This window comes from Macrobrachium rosenbergii, chromosome 49 (assembly GCF_040412425.1).
Source record: "Macrobrachium rosenbergii isolate ZJJX-2024 chromosome 49, ASM4041242v1, whole genome shotgun sequence".
In the NCBI taxonomy this organism is placed as follows: Eukaryota; Metazoa; Arthropoda; class Malacostraca; order Decapoda; family Palaemonidae; genus Macrobrachium; species Macrobrachium rosenbergii.
The window spans coordinates 2222293-2235815 of NC_089789.1; the positions used below are offsets into that span (position 1 = coordinate 2222293).

The 13523-nt window shown below is 33.9% G+C and overlaps 1 protein-coding gene across 4 annotated transcripts in view; it reads right to left on the reverse strand.

Moving 5' to 3' along the window:
- The window catches only part of LOC136832024 (cryptochrome-1-like), a 368545-nt gene that overhangs the window by 192146 nt on the left and 162876 nt on the right, over positions 1–13523 (reverse strand). For all 4 annotated transcript variants that reach the window (XM_067092517.1, XM_067092516.1, XM_067092515.1 and 1 more), the window contains one exon: positions 4416–4514. In XM_067092517.1, coding sequence (XP_066948618.1) covers positions 4416–4514 — 99 coding nt within the window. The remainder of the gene's footprint in view (positions 1–4415; positions 4515–13523) is intronic.

The window sequence follows — 13523 nt, forward strand, 5'->3', positions numbered from 1 at the left end:
TTAATGTCAAATTGGACTTTTCATAACACTGCAACTAATATTGGGGCGGTGGCTGTAGGGACGTCATCGCCTGAGTGACATGTCAGTGACGTCATTAGTTTGGGCTGAGCGGCTTGCTTGCTTCGCTGTACTCTGAGCAGTGCATTTGAATTTTGATCGTCTCATTTTTTTTATATATAGCAATCAACAGTTTGCATTGGTGTTTAGGGTTTAATAAAGGGGAGTATTTTATTGTTGTGTTGAATCTGGGGACTTTTGATAATTTGGTAGGAATTTATCTGACATTTGTTGAATTAATGTGTGTATACATTTCCTAGTGTTTTTTTAACTTCTTTTTTTTGTAACGAATCGACTTTGTGTTTGGCAAATTGACTTTACAAATGTGGTGGATCATAAGAACTTCCAATAATACCGAAACGATTTGTATAAAAACAACTGTCCTTTCGCTCGTCTGCTGATCCGCACAAGATTTTCTATTTCAAGTTCTGCTCAACAATATGTTGTGAGAAAATAACTAACATATTAAAAATATATTTGTTTTCGAATTCATGATGTACGATCTTGTGTGTGTGTGCAACAACTTCATATTTGTCTTTGTGGTAATTTGTGGATGAATACAATACTGCATCAATGTCTAAAAAAAGTAGTACAGCATTTAATGGCCATTAAAGATTATAATGCATTAGTTTATAGTTCAAACTTATTTTAAACTAAAGGAAGTTCTGGCAAGTTACTGACTAGCAGTGCAGTAATATACAATGGGTTTACTAAAACACATTGTGTAATATGCCAATTTGATCTACTTTGGTTGTTCTGCCCAGTTCAGTCAGAAGACACTCATTTCGCTCGTGAAAATTTGATCAATCAAAATAGGTGTTTTGCTTGATGAATCTACTGAGGCTCACACCTGGCAGAGAATTACTATTTCTTTGCTATGTGTGTAACAACATTTGAGAAACAAGTGTATGTTGTTCTGCATCTGCACTCAGGTGGAAGAGCATGCTAATATGTGTAGCTGCAGATCTTATCTGAGCTTACAGAGCAAAAACTACAGTACTTGCTATATACTGTATCTATCATGCTTACAAATATTTTAAAATAAGTTTTGTACAGTAACTAAGATTTACAGTAGAAACAATATGGAAAAAATCTGGTGCACTAAATAATTATTTATATGTGTATATGTTTATTATTTGTAACACTTGATTAATATACAGTAGTACGATGCTTAGAAAAGCATCGGTTATTCTATATCATCATAATTAGGAAATACAGTACTAGGCTTAAAAAAACACATTTAAATACAGCAATCGAATAAAAAAAAGTACAAGTACTGCAAATATGACAATGCTTCGTCTGCCAAGATAATGTGGCAATGGTAATGTTCCAATACTAAGCTAGCGCTCTCTCTCTCTCTCTCTCTCTCTCTCTCTCTCTCTCTCTCTCTCTCTCTCTCTCTCTCTCTCTCTCTCTCTCTCTCTCGGAGGTATAACTGAAGTTGATTTTGACACCTCTCTATATGCACGTTTGAAAAAAATCATGTTGCATACAGTAAACCCCCCATATTCGCATTCTCATGGTTTGCAGACTCACGCATTAGCGGGTTTCTCTGTGGAACATATCTAACCATCATTCGCAGAAAATTCACCCATTCGCCGTATTTTTCACTGAGAAATATTCACTAATTACTGTATTTTCATACAATTTTCATGAATAAATGCACTTTTTGTGATAAAACTATTAAAATACTCAGGTATAAGCATTTTTGCTGGGTTTTTCTTGGTTTAAGCTATCAAAATGGGCAGTTCTAAGTGTTTTTAGAGGGGTTTTAACCCTTATACTCCGTAAGGCCATTATCAAGGCTTTACCGGTAGACTCCGTGAGGCCACGTTCATGGCTCTCTAAAGTTCTATTCAAACTTGCCGCTCTCACGTCCCCGCTAGGCAATTTTGCTGGCCTTAAAACGTCACTACAGTGCTTCCTTGCCATTGGCTATCTGATTCCACGTCATAAAGTAGCAACCAATCAGATGATCAGCTTTTGTTTTGGCCTTGAATGTGGTTGCTTTAGGCAGCTGATTTTGCCGCTGTGTGATTGGAACCAGCTAGCGATATATTTTATGAAATATTTTGGATTTAAACAGTATAGTTTATGGATATAATGGCTTCTTGTGATTTAGGAATGTTTTGTGTGTTTCATAGTGAAGGAAAAATGTTTGGCAAAGCAATGAACAACTGGATTTCATTCAAAAGTGTTTGTTTACAAAAACAATCTCCTTGCCAAAACATTTGTGTTAGCTGTGTTGTTATGCTGTTTGTGTTATGTAAAATTTGTAATGTGTGCATATCTCATGATTCAGTAATAATTTATACAGCTACAAGCCAAAGTATAATGCAGGAAATCTTGTGATTCATTAATAGTTTATACAATTACATTCCAAAGTATAATGCAGGAAAATTACTACACAAGCAAAACCACACAAAGAAAATTTTGTTTTTTTGCCCAAAATGCGATGGGGAATTTGCCCTGAATGCTTCATTGTTTTTCAAAATAAAATGAAACACTAGGCATCAAATGAAAGGATGTTATTTACCTTACGATTTAATACCCATAACACTACTGAAAATTAACTATAGAGACATTTTATGGTCATTCAAAGTAAATTTTGAAAAAATAAATTTTTTTTCAAATCTAACTCAATTTTATCATTTTCTTACATCAGACTCTTTGCATTTAGGATAATTGGTTATAATGTATCAGGATATTCAAAGCATTAGCTTTCTATTGATATATAACTTCACATACTTCAGAGTAATCTACTTGTCTGTTATTGAGATCAAACACAAATATCAAGGACTGGTTATGGCAGCAGTATTTTATATACGTATTTCAATTAGGCTAAACATTATAAGTCCGGGGTATAAGGGTTAAGCATTCGCGGATTTGACCTATTCGCGGGGGGGTGTGGGACGCATCCCCCGCGAATACGGGGGGTTCACTATAATCTGTTTCAAGGCTTTTTCTCCCTCTTTCTCTAGAGAGAACTTTTGAGTGCACAGAAACAGATGTTACCAGACAATGATCCTCTGTTGGTCTGTTTACTCTGTGGCATGTAGAAGTAGAATTCCAAAATAGGCTGCACTAAGACGACTGCTTTGCTAATGAATAAGTATAACATAAGTATTGTACATAATAGTTTAGTTTCATTAAATTAAATGAAATTATGAAATTTCTCAAACAGTATAGTGATACATATAATAAAATCAGACAGGTAATCTGACGACGAATGGGCAATTACCTAGCCTAGACTAGGTCCTGGATAATAATTTTTACCAATAAATTTTGAACTATTTCATACATCATAATAAAGCTTAAAAATGATTCTGCGACTAGAACTGAGTACAAAAAATATGACTACAGTCAGTAGATATTAAATCGGTTTCAACCAGCGTTTTTAAGGGGCACTTGTTCATCTGGATTTTTTGCCAGTCTGGCATCCAGTCAGTCTCGATGATCCCAACTACTGGTCTTGTACTATATGTATGCATGTACAGGCAGTCCCCGGTTTACGACGTGTCCGGCTTACGACGTTCCGAGGTTACGACGCTTTTCAAATATATTCATCAGAAATTATTTCCCGGTTTACGACGCACGTTCCGGGGTTACGACGCGTCGTACGCCGATCCGACGGAAGAAATATGGCTCCAAAACGGCAGAATAATCACAATTTGGAGTTTTTTTTTATGAGAAAAACTCAATGAAAATGCAGTTTACATCGTTTTCAATGCACCCAAAGCATTAAAAGTAAGATTTTCTTATGATTTTTTATGATTTTCGACGCTATTTCGGTTTACGACGATTTTCGGTTTACAACGATTTTCGGTTTTATGCGGTGTAAAACGGAACCCCGTCATAAACTGGGACTGCCTTATATATATATATATATATATATATATATATATATATATATATATATATATATATATATATATATATATATATATATATATATATATATATATATATATATATAATATATATATAAATATATATATATATATATAAATATATATATATATATATATATATATATATATATATATATATATATATATATATATATATATATATATAAATATATATATATATATATATATATATATATATATATATATATATATATATATATATATATATATATATATATATATATATATATATATATATATATATATATATATATATATATATATATATATATATATATATATATATATATATATATATATATATATATATATATATACATAATATATATATATATATATATATATATATATATATATATATATATATATATATATGTATAAGTGTGCATGCATGTATGTATGTATAAATGTAGAGCATAAACTTACTTCCTCACAGAAAGGCAGCCAAATCGGAGTGCAGCTGACATGCTCATTGGAGGACCAAGTATATCTGGATTAACTTGATTTGGCAATATATATCCATCCCTGAAAGAGTAATAACATTTATTACCTACACGGCAGGTACACTACAAATTGGATACACTGTACCTCATGACTTTCAAATTTTCAGCCAAACAAAATATCAACTATTATAAATTATCATCAACTCTTGAAAATGTTTCTGATGGACACATGTAAAAGTACAGCTACTGTAAGTTTTCTTTAGACATACTATAACTATTAAATTTCATTAATTACAACAAAAATTTCCGATACAGACTACAGCTTCATTGTTTTCAACCTTTGTACTACATATATTTTCATAAATTTCCTACACCCTAAACTCGAGAAAAATCTACAGGAAACAGTGAATCAGGAAATTACTTGATGCATTAGTCAGACGGCACTTAAATCTGATGCCCAGAAGTGACCCTGATAAGGTCATTCAAAATCACAAAGAAAAATCAATAAAAGATGAATGATATGAATGGCGAGTGATGTGATAGGCCTATCTTGAAATATCTTATGAAAGAATGTGAAAAAGAAAAATACTTTATTATTAATATACTATTATTATTATTATTATTATTATTATTATTATTATTATTATTAAAGTAGTTTCACCAGACCACTGGGCTGACTTTCAGCTCTCATAGGGCTGGCCTGAAGGATTAGATTAAAATACCAGGTCCAGGCCTGAGGCCGAGCACTAGGACCCAATAGGTCATTCAGCACGACAACCAACGAATTAAAATGAAATTGGAAACTGCACATAGGCACATGCTCTCACACTGGAACACATACATGCAATAAATAAATTTACTCATGCTTCCTTACTTACACACTAAAGGGTATATTGAAATTCAGAATGTAAGGTGTCATATTTTAAAATTTTGCTTTTTTTTCTTTAATTCAACAAATACTATAAGGGTTTTCATGCTTTTACCATTTACTTTTTATATTTTACTAACTAAATCACAGTTTCTCATGACCATCAAAATTGGAACGACTGAAAATGTAAAAGATTCCGACAAAATTTCCTTCATTGATTTATTCCCAAAAGCTGACAGTCGCTGTTGGTCATACTTTGGACACACATACACGTCTAACCGTTATTATGACCTTGCACTCCGAGCACTCGGGAGCCGGTCCACGTGGGCTGCTCATTAAGTGTCCATGTGTTAGGCGAGTATGGCCTATTCTGAGACATGTTAGAATTACTTGTGTATGTCTCTCTCTCTCTCTAATATGATGAACTCCATTTTTAACATTAGGTTTTATTTGTTTCAATTCATTACTTTCAGGTTCTTCATTCCATGTATATTGCCATTTATTTATGATACCAACTTTTATGTGTGTTACACAATCAGTAACAGGGATATTCACATTAGATCTTGCCATGTGGGTTGCTTCTTTGGCTGCTTTGTCTGCCTCTTCATTTCCTTTGATCCCTACATGGGAAGGAATCCAACATACCGTCACCCTCATAAACTAACTGCCTAAGTCATTTTTTTGCCCAAGTCACAATCGTGACTTAGGCATAGTGATAATAATGCCTAAGTCAGTGAGTGACTTAGGCAGAAAGCTTTTTGGGAAATTTATATTCCACTTACTTTCTACATCTGACTTTGGCAAGTATACTAGTAGGTGCGCCACATATTGGAGATTTGATTTATGCAAAAATCCAAAAATCAATGAAAAATGACTTAGGCAGTTAGTTTATGAGGGTGACGATACAGTATTTCAACATTTTTTCCATTATCATGTAAGTTATGGAGAAATAATTTAATTTGTACAATATTATTTTTTGATTTGTAACTCTGAATAGCTTCCATAGTGCTTCTTGAGTCACTAAAAACCACAAAATTATTGAATGGTGTTTAATTATTTTTATAGCTGATGAAATTCCACACAATTCCGCTATGAATGCTGAAGCATTATTAGGTAGAGAGACCTGATAAGTTTTGTCTTGGGACACTGCAGCATATCCCACTCGGTGTTCTGATTTAGATCCATCTGTACATATTGCATTAAGTGGACCTTTTCTGCTTATATGCTCTATTGTATGTTGTCTATGGTGTTCTGGTGTATATTAGTAACGTTTTGATAAATACTTCAGATGTGTACAAATTCTCATTTTATTCACTGTCCAGGGAGGAGGTGATTTTACGATTGAAGGGACTTTTATATTTAGCGACTCAATCTTCTAGCTCTACTTGGGAAAGGTGGTGGATGGTTATTTATAAAATACATCTCTTAATTCAAATAATTTTTGTGTTTGAGAATCACTTGTCTGAATTCTTAGAGTGTTTTTCACTGTTACTAAGCTCTCTATGGAGAGACAGAGGTAGTTCACCACATTCAACTTGTAAAGATGATTCTGGTGATGATCCAAAGGCTCCTGAGCATATTCTAAGGCCTTCATTGTGAACGGGGTCTAACATTTTCAGCGCTACGTCCGACGCTGAGCCATATACTTTGTTTCCATAATCAATGATAGACAGAACTATTGCTTTATACAGTACAGTAATGGTATGTCTATCGGCTCCCCAAGTAGTGTTCGATAGTTCTGTAATTAGATTTAGTGCTCTTTTACATTTAGATTTTATGTTATGTGGGCTTTCCAGTTCAAGTGAATACCAAATACTAATCCTAAAAATTTTGCTTCTTAGCCAATTGGTATACTATGGTCTCTGATTTTTAAATCTATTTCTTCGCCTTTTTTTTCCACTTTTTTATTTTTATAAAACATGATTGCTTGAGCTTTATTTATGGAAAATTTAAAGCCTACAGATGAGGCCCATTCATCTATTTTTACTATGCCTTTATTAATGATTCATTCTGCATGTTTTATTTGAGATGCTGAACAATATATGGCAAAATCATCCATATACAAGTTACTTTTAATGCCAATAGGTAGATTATTACTGATATCATTAATTGCTAAAGTAAACAGTGTGCCACTAAGGATGCTTCCCTGTGGAACACCATTTTCAAGCGCCAATGTTCTAGAAAGAACATCATGAATTCTCACCTGAAAACTGCAATTTGTCAAAGTCTTGTATAAACCTAGGTAAATGCCCACAGATGTTGTCGTTTTGTAAAGTTTTTAACATAGCATACCTCCATGTAGTATCGTATGCATTTTCAATTTCAAAAAAAAGGCAGCTACAGTAATTTGTTTTCGTTCAAAACCTCTACATATATGGTCTTCTAAGTTAGAGAGAGAATTAATGTAGATCTGTTACACTGTGACCCAAACTGAGTGGGAGTCAAAATTTTATTTTCTCAAATGTGTCGTGTTAGTCGAGCATTTACCATTTTCTCTAGCAATCTGCATAAGCAGCTAGTTAACGAAACTGGTCTGTAATTATTTACATTATTGGGATCCTTTCCAGGTTTGGGGATAGGAATTATTATAGCTTTATGCCACTCATTTGGAAATAAATTTCGAAGCCATAAATGATTATAAAACTCTAATAAGTATGACTTTGCCAAAGGTGCTAAGTGGCAGATCATCTCAAGACAAATACTGTCACCTCCAGGAGCAGATTTATTGCTGTTCGAGAGAGCATTTTCCAGCTCTGACATATTAAATTTTCTATTATCTTCTATTGTTTCAAAATTTGTTATTAATTCTGTTTTATTTTTCTTTGTGTGGAAGTGTTCATCTCAATTTTTATCACTACTTACATTTGCTAAATTTTCTCCTATTATATTACTTATTTCTTTTGGATCAAGTGTTCTTTTCCCATCTTTCAATATGGCATGTCTAGGTGGTTTAACTTGGGTACCATTTATTTTCCTGAATTTTTCCCATACTTTTTGTATGGGAATATTATTAGAGAGATCTGATACGTATTCCATCCATGAAATGATTCTTCCTTGAATTATTCTTTTTTTAAATGTTGCAGATAGATAGGTTTTTGTATCCATTTTGTAATATAGAGGTTTTAATGTATCCATTTCTGGTAATAATATAGTCATTTTTTGTAAAGTTCCTTCTAATATCGGTAATGTTTTATTTATTTTACTGAACATTCTATTCAAATTATCTCATCGTCTCCCTAATGAGTGCTTTATATTTATTAATTCTGTTAACTTGTTGGACCACCAGGGAACTTTGTGTTTTGCTGGATGGGGTTTTGAGTTTGGTATTGCTTTATCAGCAGCATTTTTAATGAAATCAACAAGAAATTTATTAGTTTCATTAAGGTCTTTTAAACATCCAAATGGTGGGACATTTCTAGTGTGCATTTCATATCGCTCCCTGCTTTATACTGTTATAGTGAGGGACATGTTTTGCAGGATTATTTTGCAATAAGGAAATTAATATTGGGAAATGATCACTGGTGTGCAAGTCATCAATTGTATTCCAATCTAATCTGTCAACTACTGTATACTTGTTGTACATAGAGTTAAGTCTACTGAGGAAAATGTTCCATGTCCTTTTGAAAAATATGTGCTCAAGTTTTGTTATCATTCATACAGCACATTCGTTTGAATCTATGAGCTCTTCTATTTTACTCTCTGTTCTATCTGAGTTTGTACAATTACAGTCCCATATTGGGTTGCAAGCATTAAATTCACCTACTATTAATGTAGGTTCCTTGGTATTGGTAAGTAAATCTTTAAGTTTATATGTCGTAATTTTTATTATGTTGGTTGCATAAATTATAAATTATGTAATTATCATTTTTTATTCATATTTTAATACTTGATATTTGCAAGTCAGTAAAGTTTACAGATACTCTGTCATAACATACTTTGTTATCTACATAAATGGCAGTACCTAAATTTCCTTCTTCTTCTTCTCTAGATGTAGATACTAAGGTATAATTACCTATTGCTGATATTGTTTTGTTGACATGTAAACATAATATCATTGGTTCATATTCACTCAGTAACCGTTCTATTTCTCCCAAAATGTAATCTGGTCTGTAGACCATTTACGTTCCATTGTATAATACAATTATTGAAAATATTATGTTAGTGTGCTCAGGTGTTATTTTTTGTGGATCATCAATCTGCATTTTTTCTGAAATTTTATTTACGAGATTTATTTGTTTTTCTTTATAAGATATTCGGTGTTCAATGCACATACAGCCCTTTTTCTGAGTGTCTAAACTAGTAGTTTCTTTATTTCTGCATATTATAAAAATTTTTTGTATAGTGTTTGTTAAACTGTCCTTTGTTATGCTTTTGTTTTTGTTGCACAGTTCAATGAAACATTCATTACATCCACATGTGTTTTCATGTGTCGTTTTTTCGTTTACTCTTGCTGCACCTATTTTTGGAGATGGAGTAATCTCTTCTCTCATGACATAATCATTCTTGTCAATGGTTTGTTCCTCTACTATTTCTTTGATGTTTTGGGCATCTGTTTCCATTGGTTTTATTATTACTTTAGGGGACAAAGGTATATTCTTTATTTTTTGGTTTATGTTCTTTCTTCCGGTCTCCCGCCTTTATTTTAATGGATGTATCTCTAATAATAGTTCATTTTATGTTGGTCTTGGGTGGAGTTTTCTCTAAAGGCCTCTTTTTTCTTTAGCTTCTAATTCATCATAACTTTCTTCTAATATTTCTGTGGTGCTTGTATTGTCTTCTAGTGTTTCCATTTCTCTTAATATCCATTTCTTGATTCTTTTGCTATATTAGTTTCGTCTTGCAAAGTGGTTCTTTTTCTTTGAGACTGATCTATCAAGTTTTGTTACTCTTATCTACTTCCATTTTTGTTTCACTGTTTGATCTTATTATAGGAGAAAACGTTCGTTTCCTAGCGGGATCATGCATTCCTCTAACTTTTAATTCTAATCTGGCCTCTTTTATAGGCATTCATGTCCTTTCCTGAAGCAATTTTGATTCTGTATCGTATATAATAATACACACACTCAATAGATCTTGCATGGTGATTTTGCCCACAGTTAATGCATTTTGGTCCACCACACCTCCATTGTGTGGTATGTTTGTCAGATCCACAGTACACACATATAGATGTATTACAGCACTTTTTCCTTGTATGTCCATACATGCTACAGTTTTGGTACTGTAGTGGTTTTGGAACATAAAGCCTCAGTTCTCTGCTTTGGCCCAAGATTTTAATTTTTAAGGGTAATTCATTGCCTTCAAATTTTATCTTTGCTGTTCTCAGTGTTTTTCCATTACTCTGTCTACTGGTTATGTTGTATATGTTGCAATTTGTACATTGTTGTGCCTTTTTTTAAGGGAATCCCGCAATATATTATTTTCTATTGGTTCTTCAACACTGTCAGGGAGTACTATGGTACCTTGTACACTGTACATATTATCATGTTTTTTTATATGTACTTTTATATTGTCAATATTTTTTATAGTTAAGTAATTTTCTGATCGATTTTTTTGTTGTCATTTCTATCAACCACATCTGCTCCTTATTTGTCTTAATGACATTTCAGTGGTTGAATGTTGATTCAACAGGAAGATTTCTAATTTCAATGCCGATATTTTCTTCTCTGTTTCTAAGGTCAGGAATCTTGAGCAACTTACATTCCCAAAGAGGGAGTCGAAGTGAGTCAAGGTTGGGTCAAGATATTTGCTTTTTTGGGGGGGGTCTGCTTGTTATTGGAGCATATGGATCCAGTGTAATTACATTAGCATTTTTTTCTGATTTTTCTAGAGAGAGGTTGTCAGAGAAGGTTCCAGTGGTTGTCAACTGTGCCAAGTTGCTACCATCAAAGGGCCCAGGGTACTCAAATCTTTAAGGATAATAAGCATAAAGATTGAGGCATAGTATATAAAAAAAAAAAAATAAAAATAACTAAACCTGAAAACCTTAAAAAGATATCATCAGCCTTTCATGGAGTTTATTCTTCCATCAATGGCACAAGTGAGAACTGACTCCCAAATGTCTGTTCCCTAGCCTACCCCACAGGGGATGGCACAACATGATTAGAGTGGCCCAAGTGTAAGCCAAACCCGCTTGCTAGGACTGACAATATTGCTAGAATACAATCATCCCCATCCTAATCATGTCATGGGCAAACCAGATAGAATACCAAGAGTCCTACCCACAGAACCAGACCCCCCTGGAATCCGTGGTCCAGCCCTAAAGAACAGTTCCACATTTGAGCTATCAACGTGATAACCCTCAGGTCTGAATATTATCGGGCAGCTGATGGTCCTACCACATTTCTCACTATTTAGCTTCAGATATAAACCCATTCCCAGCTATGATATCTTTCCTATTTATCAGCTCCAATAAATTTTAGCTAAAGTGGAAAATTCCACAAAAATTAATCCAAATAAATATATAATGGTATGTGGGACTCTTGGACTCAAACCCAGGAACAAATTCCTGGGGTTCAAGAGCCCCCCTCACCAAGTCAAGGTGGCCCGACATCAAGGGGGAGAAAAATACATTATAACCAAACAAAGATGAAAACCATCAATATTATCGAAGTCTTAAAAAATGAAATTTTGCATCAGTATCAACCCCATTTCTCAGAATAATGGCAACAGATTTGCACTGGAGGCTCCTCTCTCACTGATTAAAATATTTGGAGTAAATGTGCCATTCAGTGCTTTTCTGCCAGGAGTTGATCACAGTAAGTATACTTCAAGGAAAATCATCATGGTGATGTGGCATGCACGAATTTGGATTAAGTTCATTCAATAAACGTTTTTCAAAAAAAATCACATGAGTTTTGATTTCTCATATTTTCTTAGAGCTGTCTCCCATCTCAGAATTTTAATCCAGGGTCCTCTTTAATAGCTACTGTTATTATTGCTACAGTATTAGTGCGGTCCCTCTGGATATCGTACTGTAATGATGAACTGCAGGACGTTTGATAATAGTATCCATCTTCTCCATTCCAACTCTTCATTCTCATGAAGCTTTTGGGTTTCTACCTTTAATCCACCATCAGCTGCAAATATTTATTTCATATAGTTTGTATATGATTAATAATTCTGACTTGCTGTTAAAACTATATAACAAATATTTGCAGCTGATGATGGTTAAGAGTAGAAACTCAAAAGTTTCATAATAATAAAATGCTGGAATGGAGAGATGGATACTATCATTAAACGTCCTGCAGTTCATCATTACAGTACGAATTCCGAGAGGGACCCCAATAGAAGAAATAATGACAAACAGCTATGGAAGAGGACACTGGACTGAAATTCGGAGACGGGATGTAGCTCTAAGAAAATGCGAGAAATCAAAACTCGATGTGGTTTTTCAGGAAAAATGTTCATTATATGATGTGGTGATGTCTAACAACACTACCACCACTGCCTATCTCAAGAACCAAGAAGGCATAAATTCAGGAAGTTTATGAAGGAATAAAATCAAGAAGTTTATCATCATCTCATCATTGTCATTTTTGCTGGCACAAAGGAGATCGAGGTTGTCATAATCCCCCAAGCTTTGTTCCATGTAAGAACAATATGCTACTGGACTCCTTAAGCAGATGAAACCATATCAAGCCCGTAAAATTCTCTCTTAATCGAGATATCTGAAAGGCCTTGTGGCATCTTTGGGGCATTACTTAGTAGACTTGACTAGCCATGAATCTGACCATTAAGCAACCAACTGCCGCTCAACAACAGCAGATGCAGCTGCACACCAGACTTTCACAGCATAGAGAATACATTCGTGATAAGTTGGCAAGACAATTGGTTCATCGGTATGATCATGAGTGCCTCCTTCAGTACTTACTCTTGGTGCACTTCTCAACTTCCACATGGAAGTTGTAGAGTAAGTGCACCAAAAGTGCATACTGAAGGAGGCAAGTCAACACTGCAATCAACCACCTTGCAATGTCCATGTGTGAAATGACAGTACAAGTACATGAGAGGTGTCAACTGATTTGATCAGATGATCAAGTACTACAATTTCATCCAGAGGACTAGCAAGTGGGCATAAGTTATTGCTTTATATGGCCCAGGTGTTGCTGCAGGTTACTCATATACCTTACCTGAAGTACAGCATGAATTTTTGGAAACTGACTGCTGAAATTCCACAGGATGGAACGGGATGCACCGCTCTACATCAACATCGAAGAATGGCCT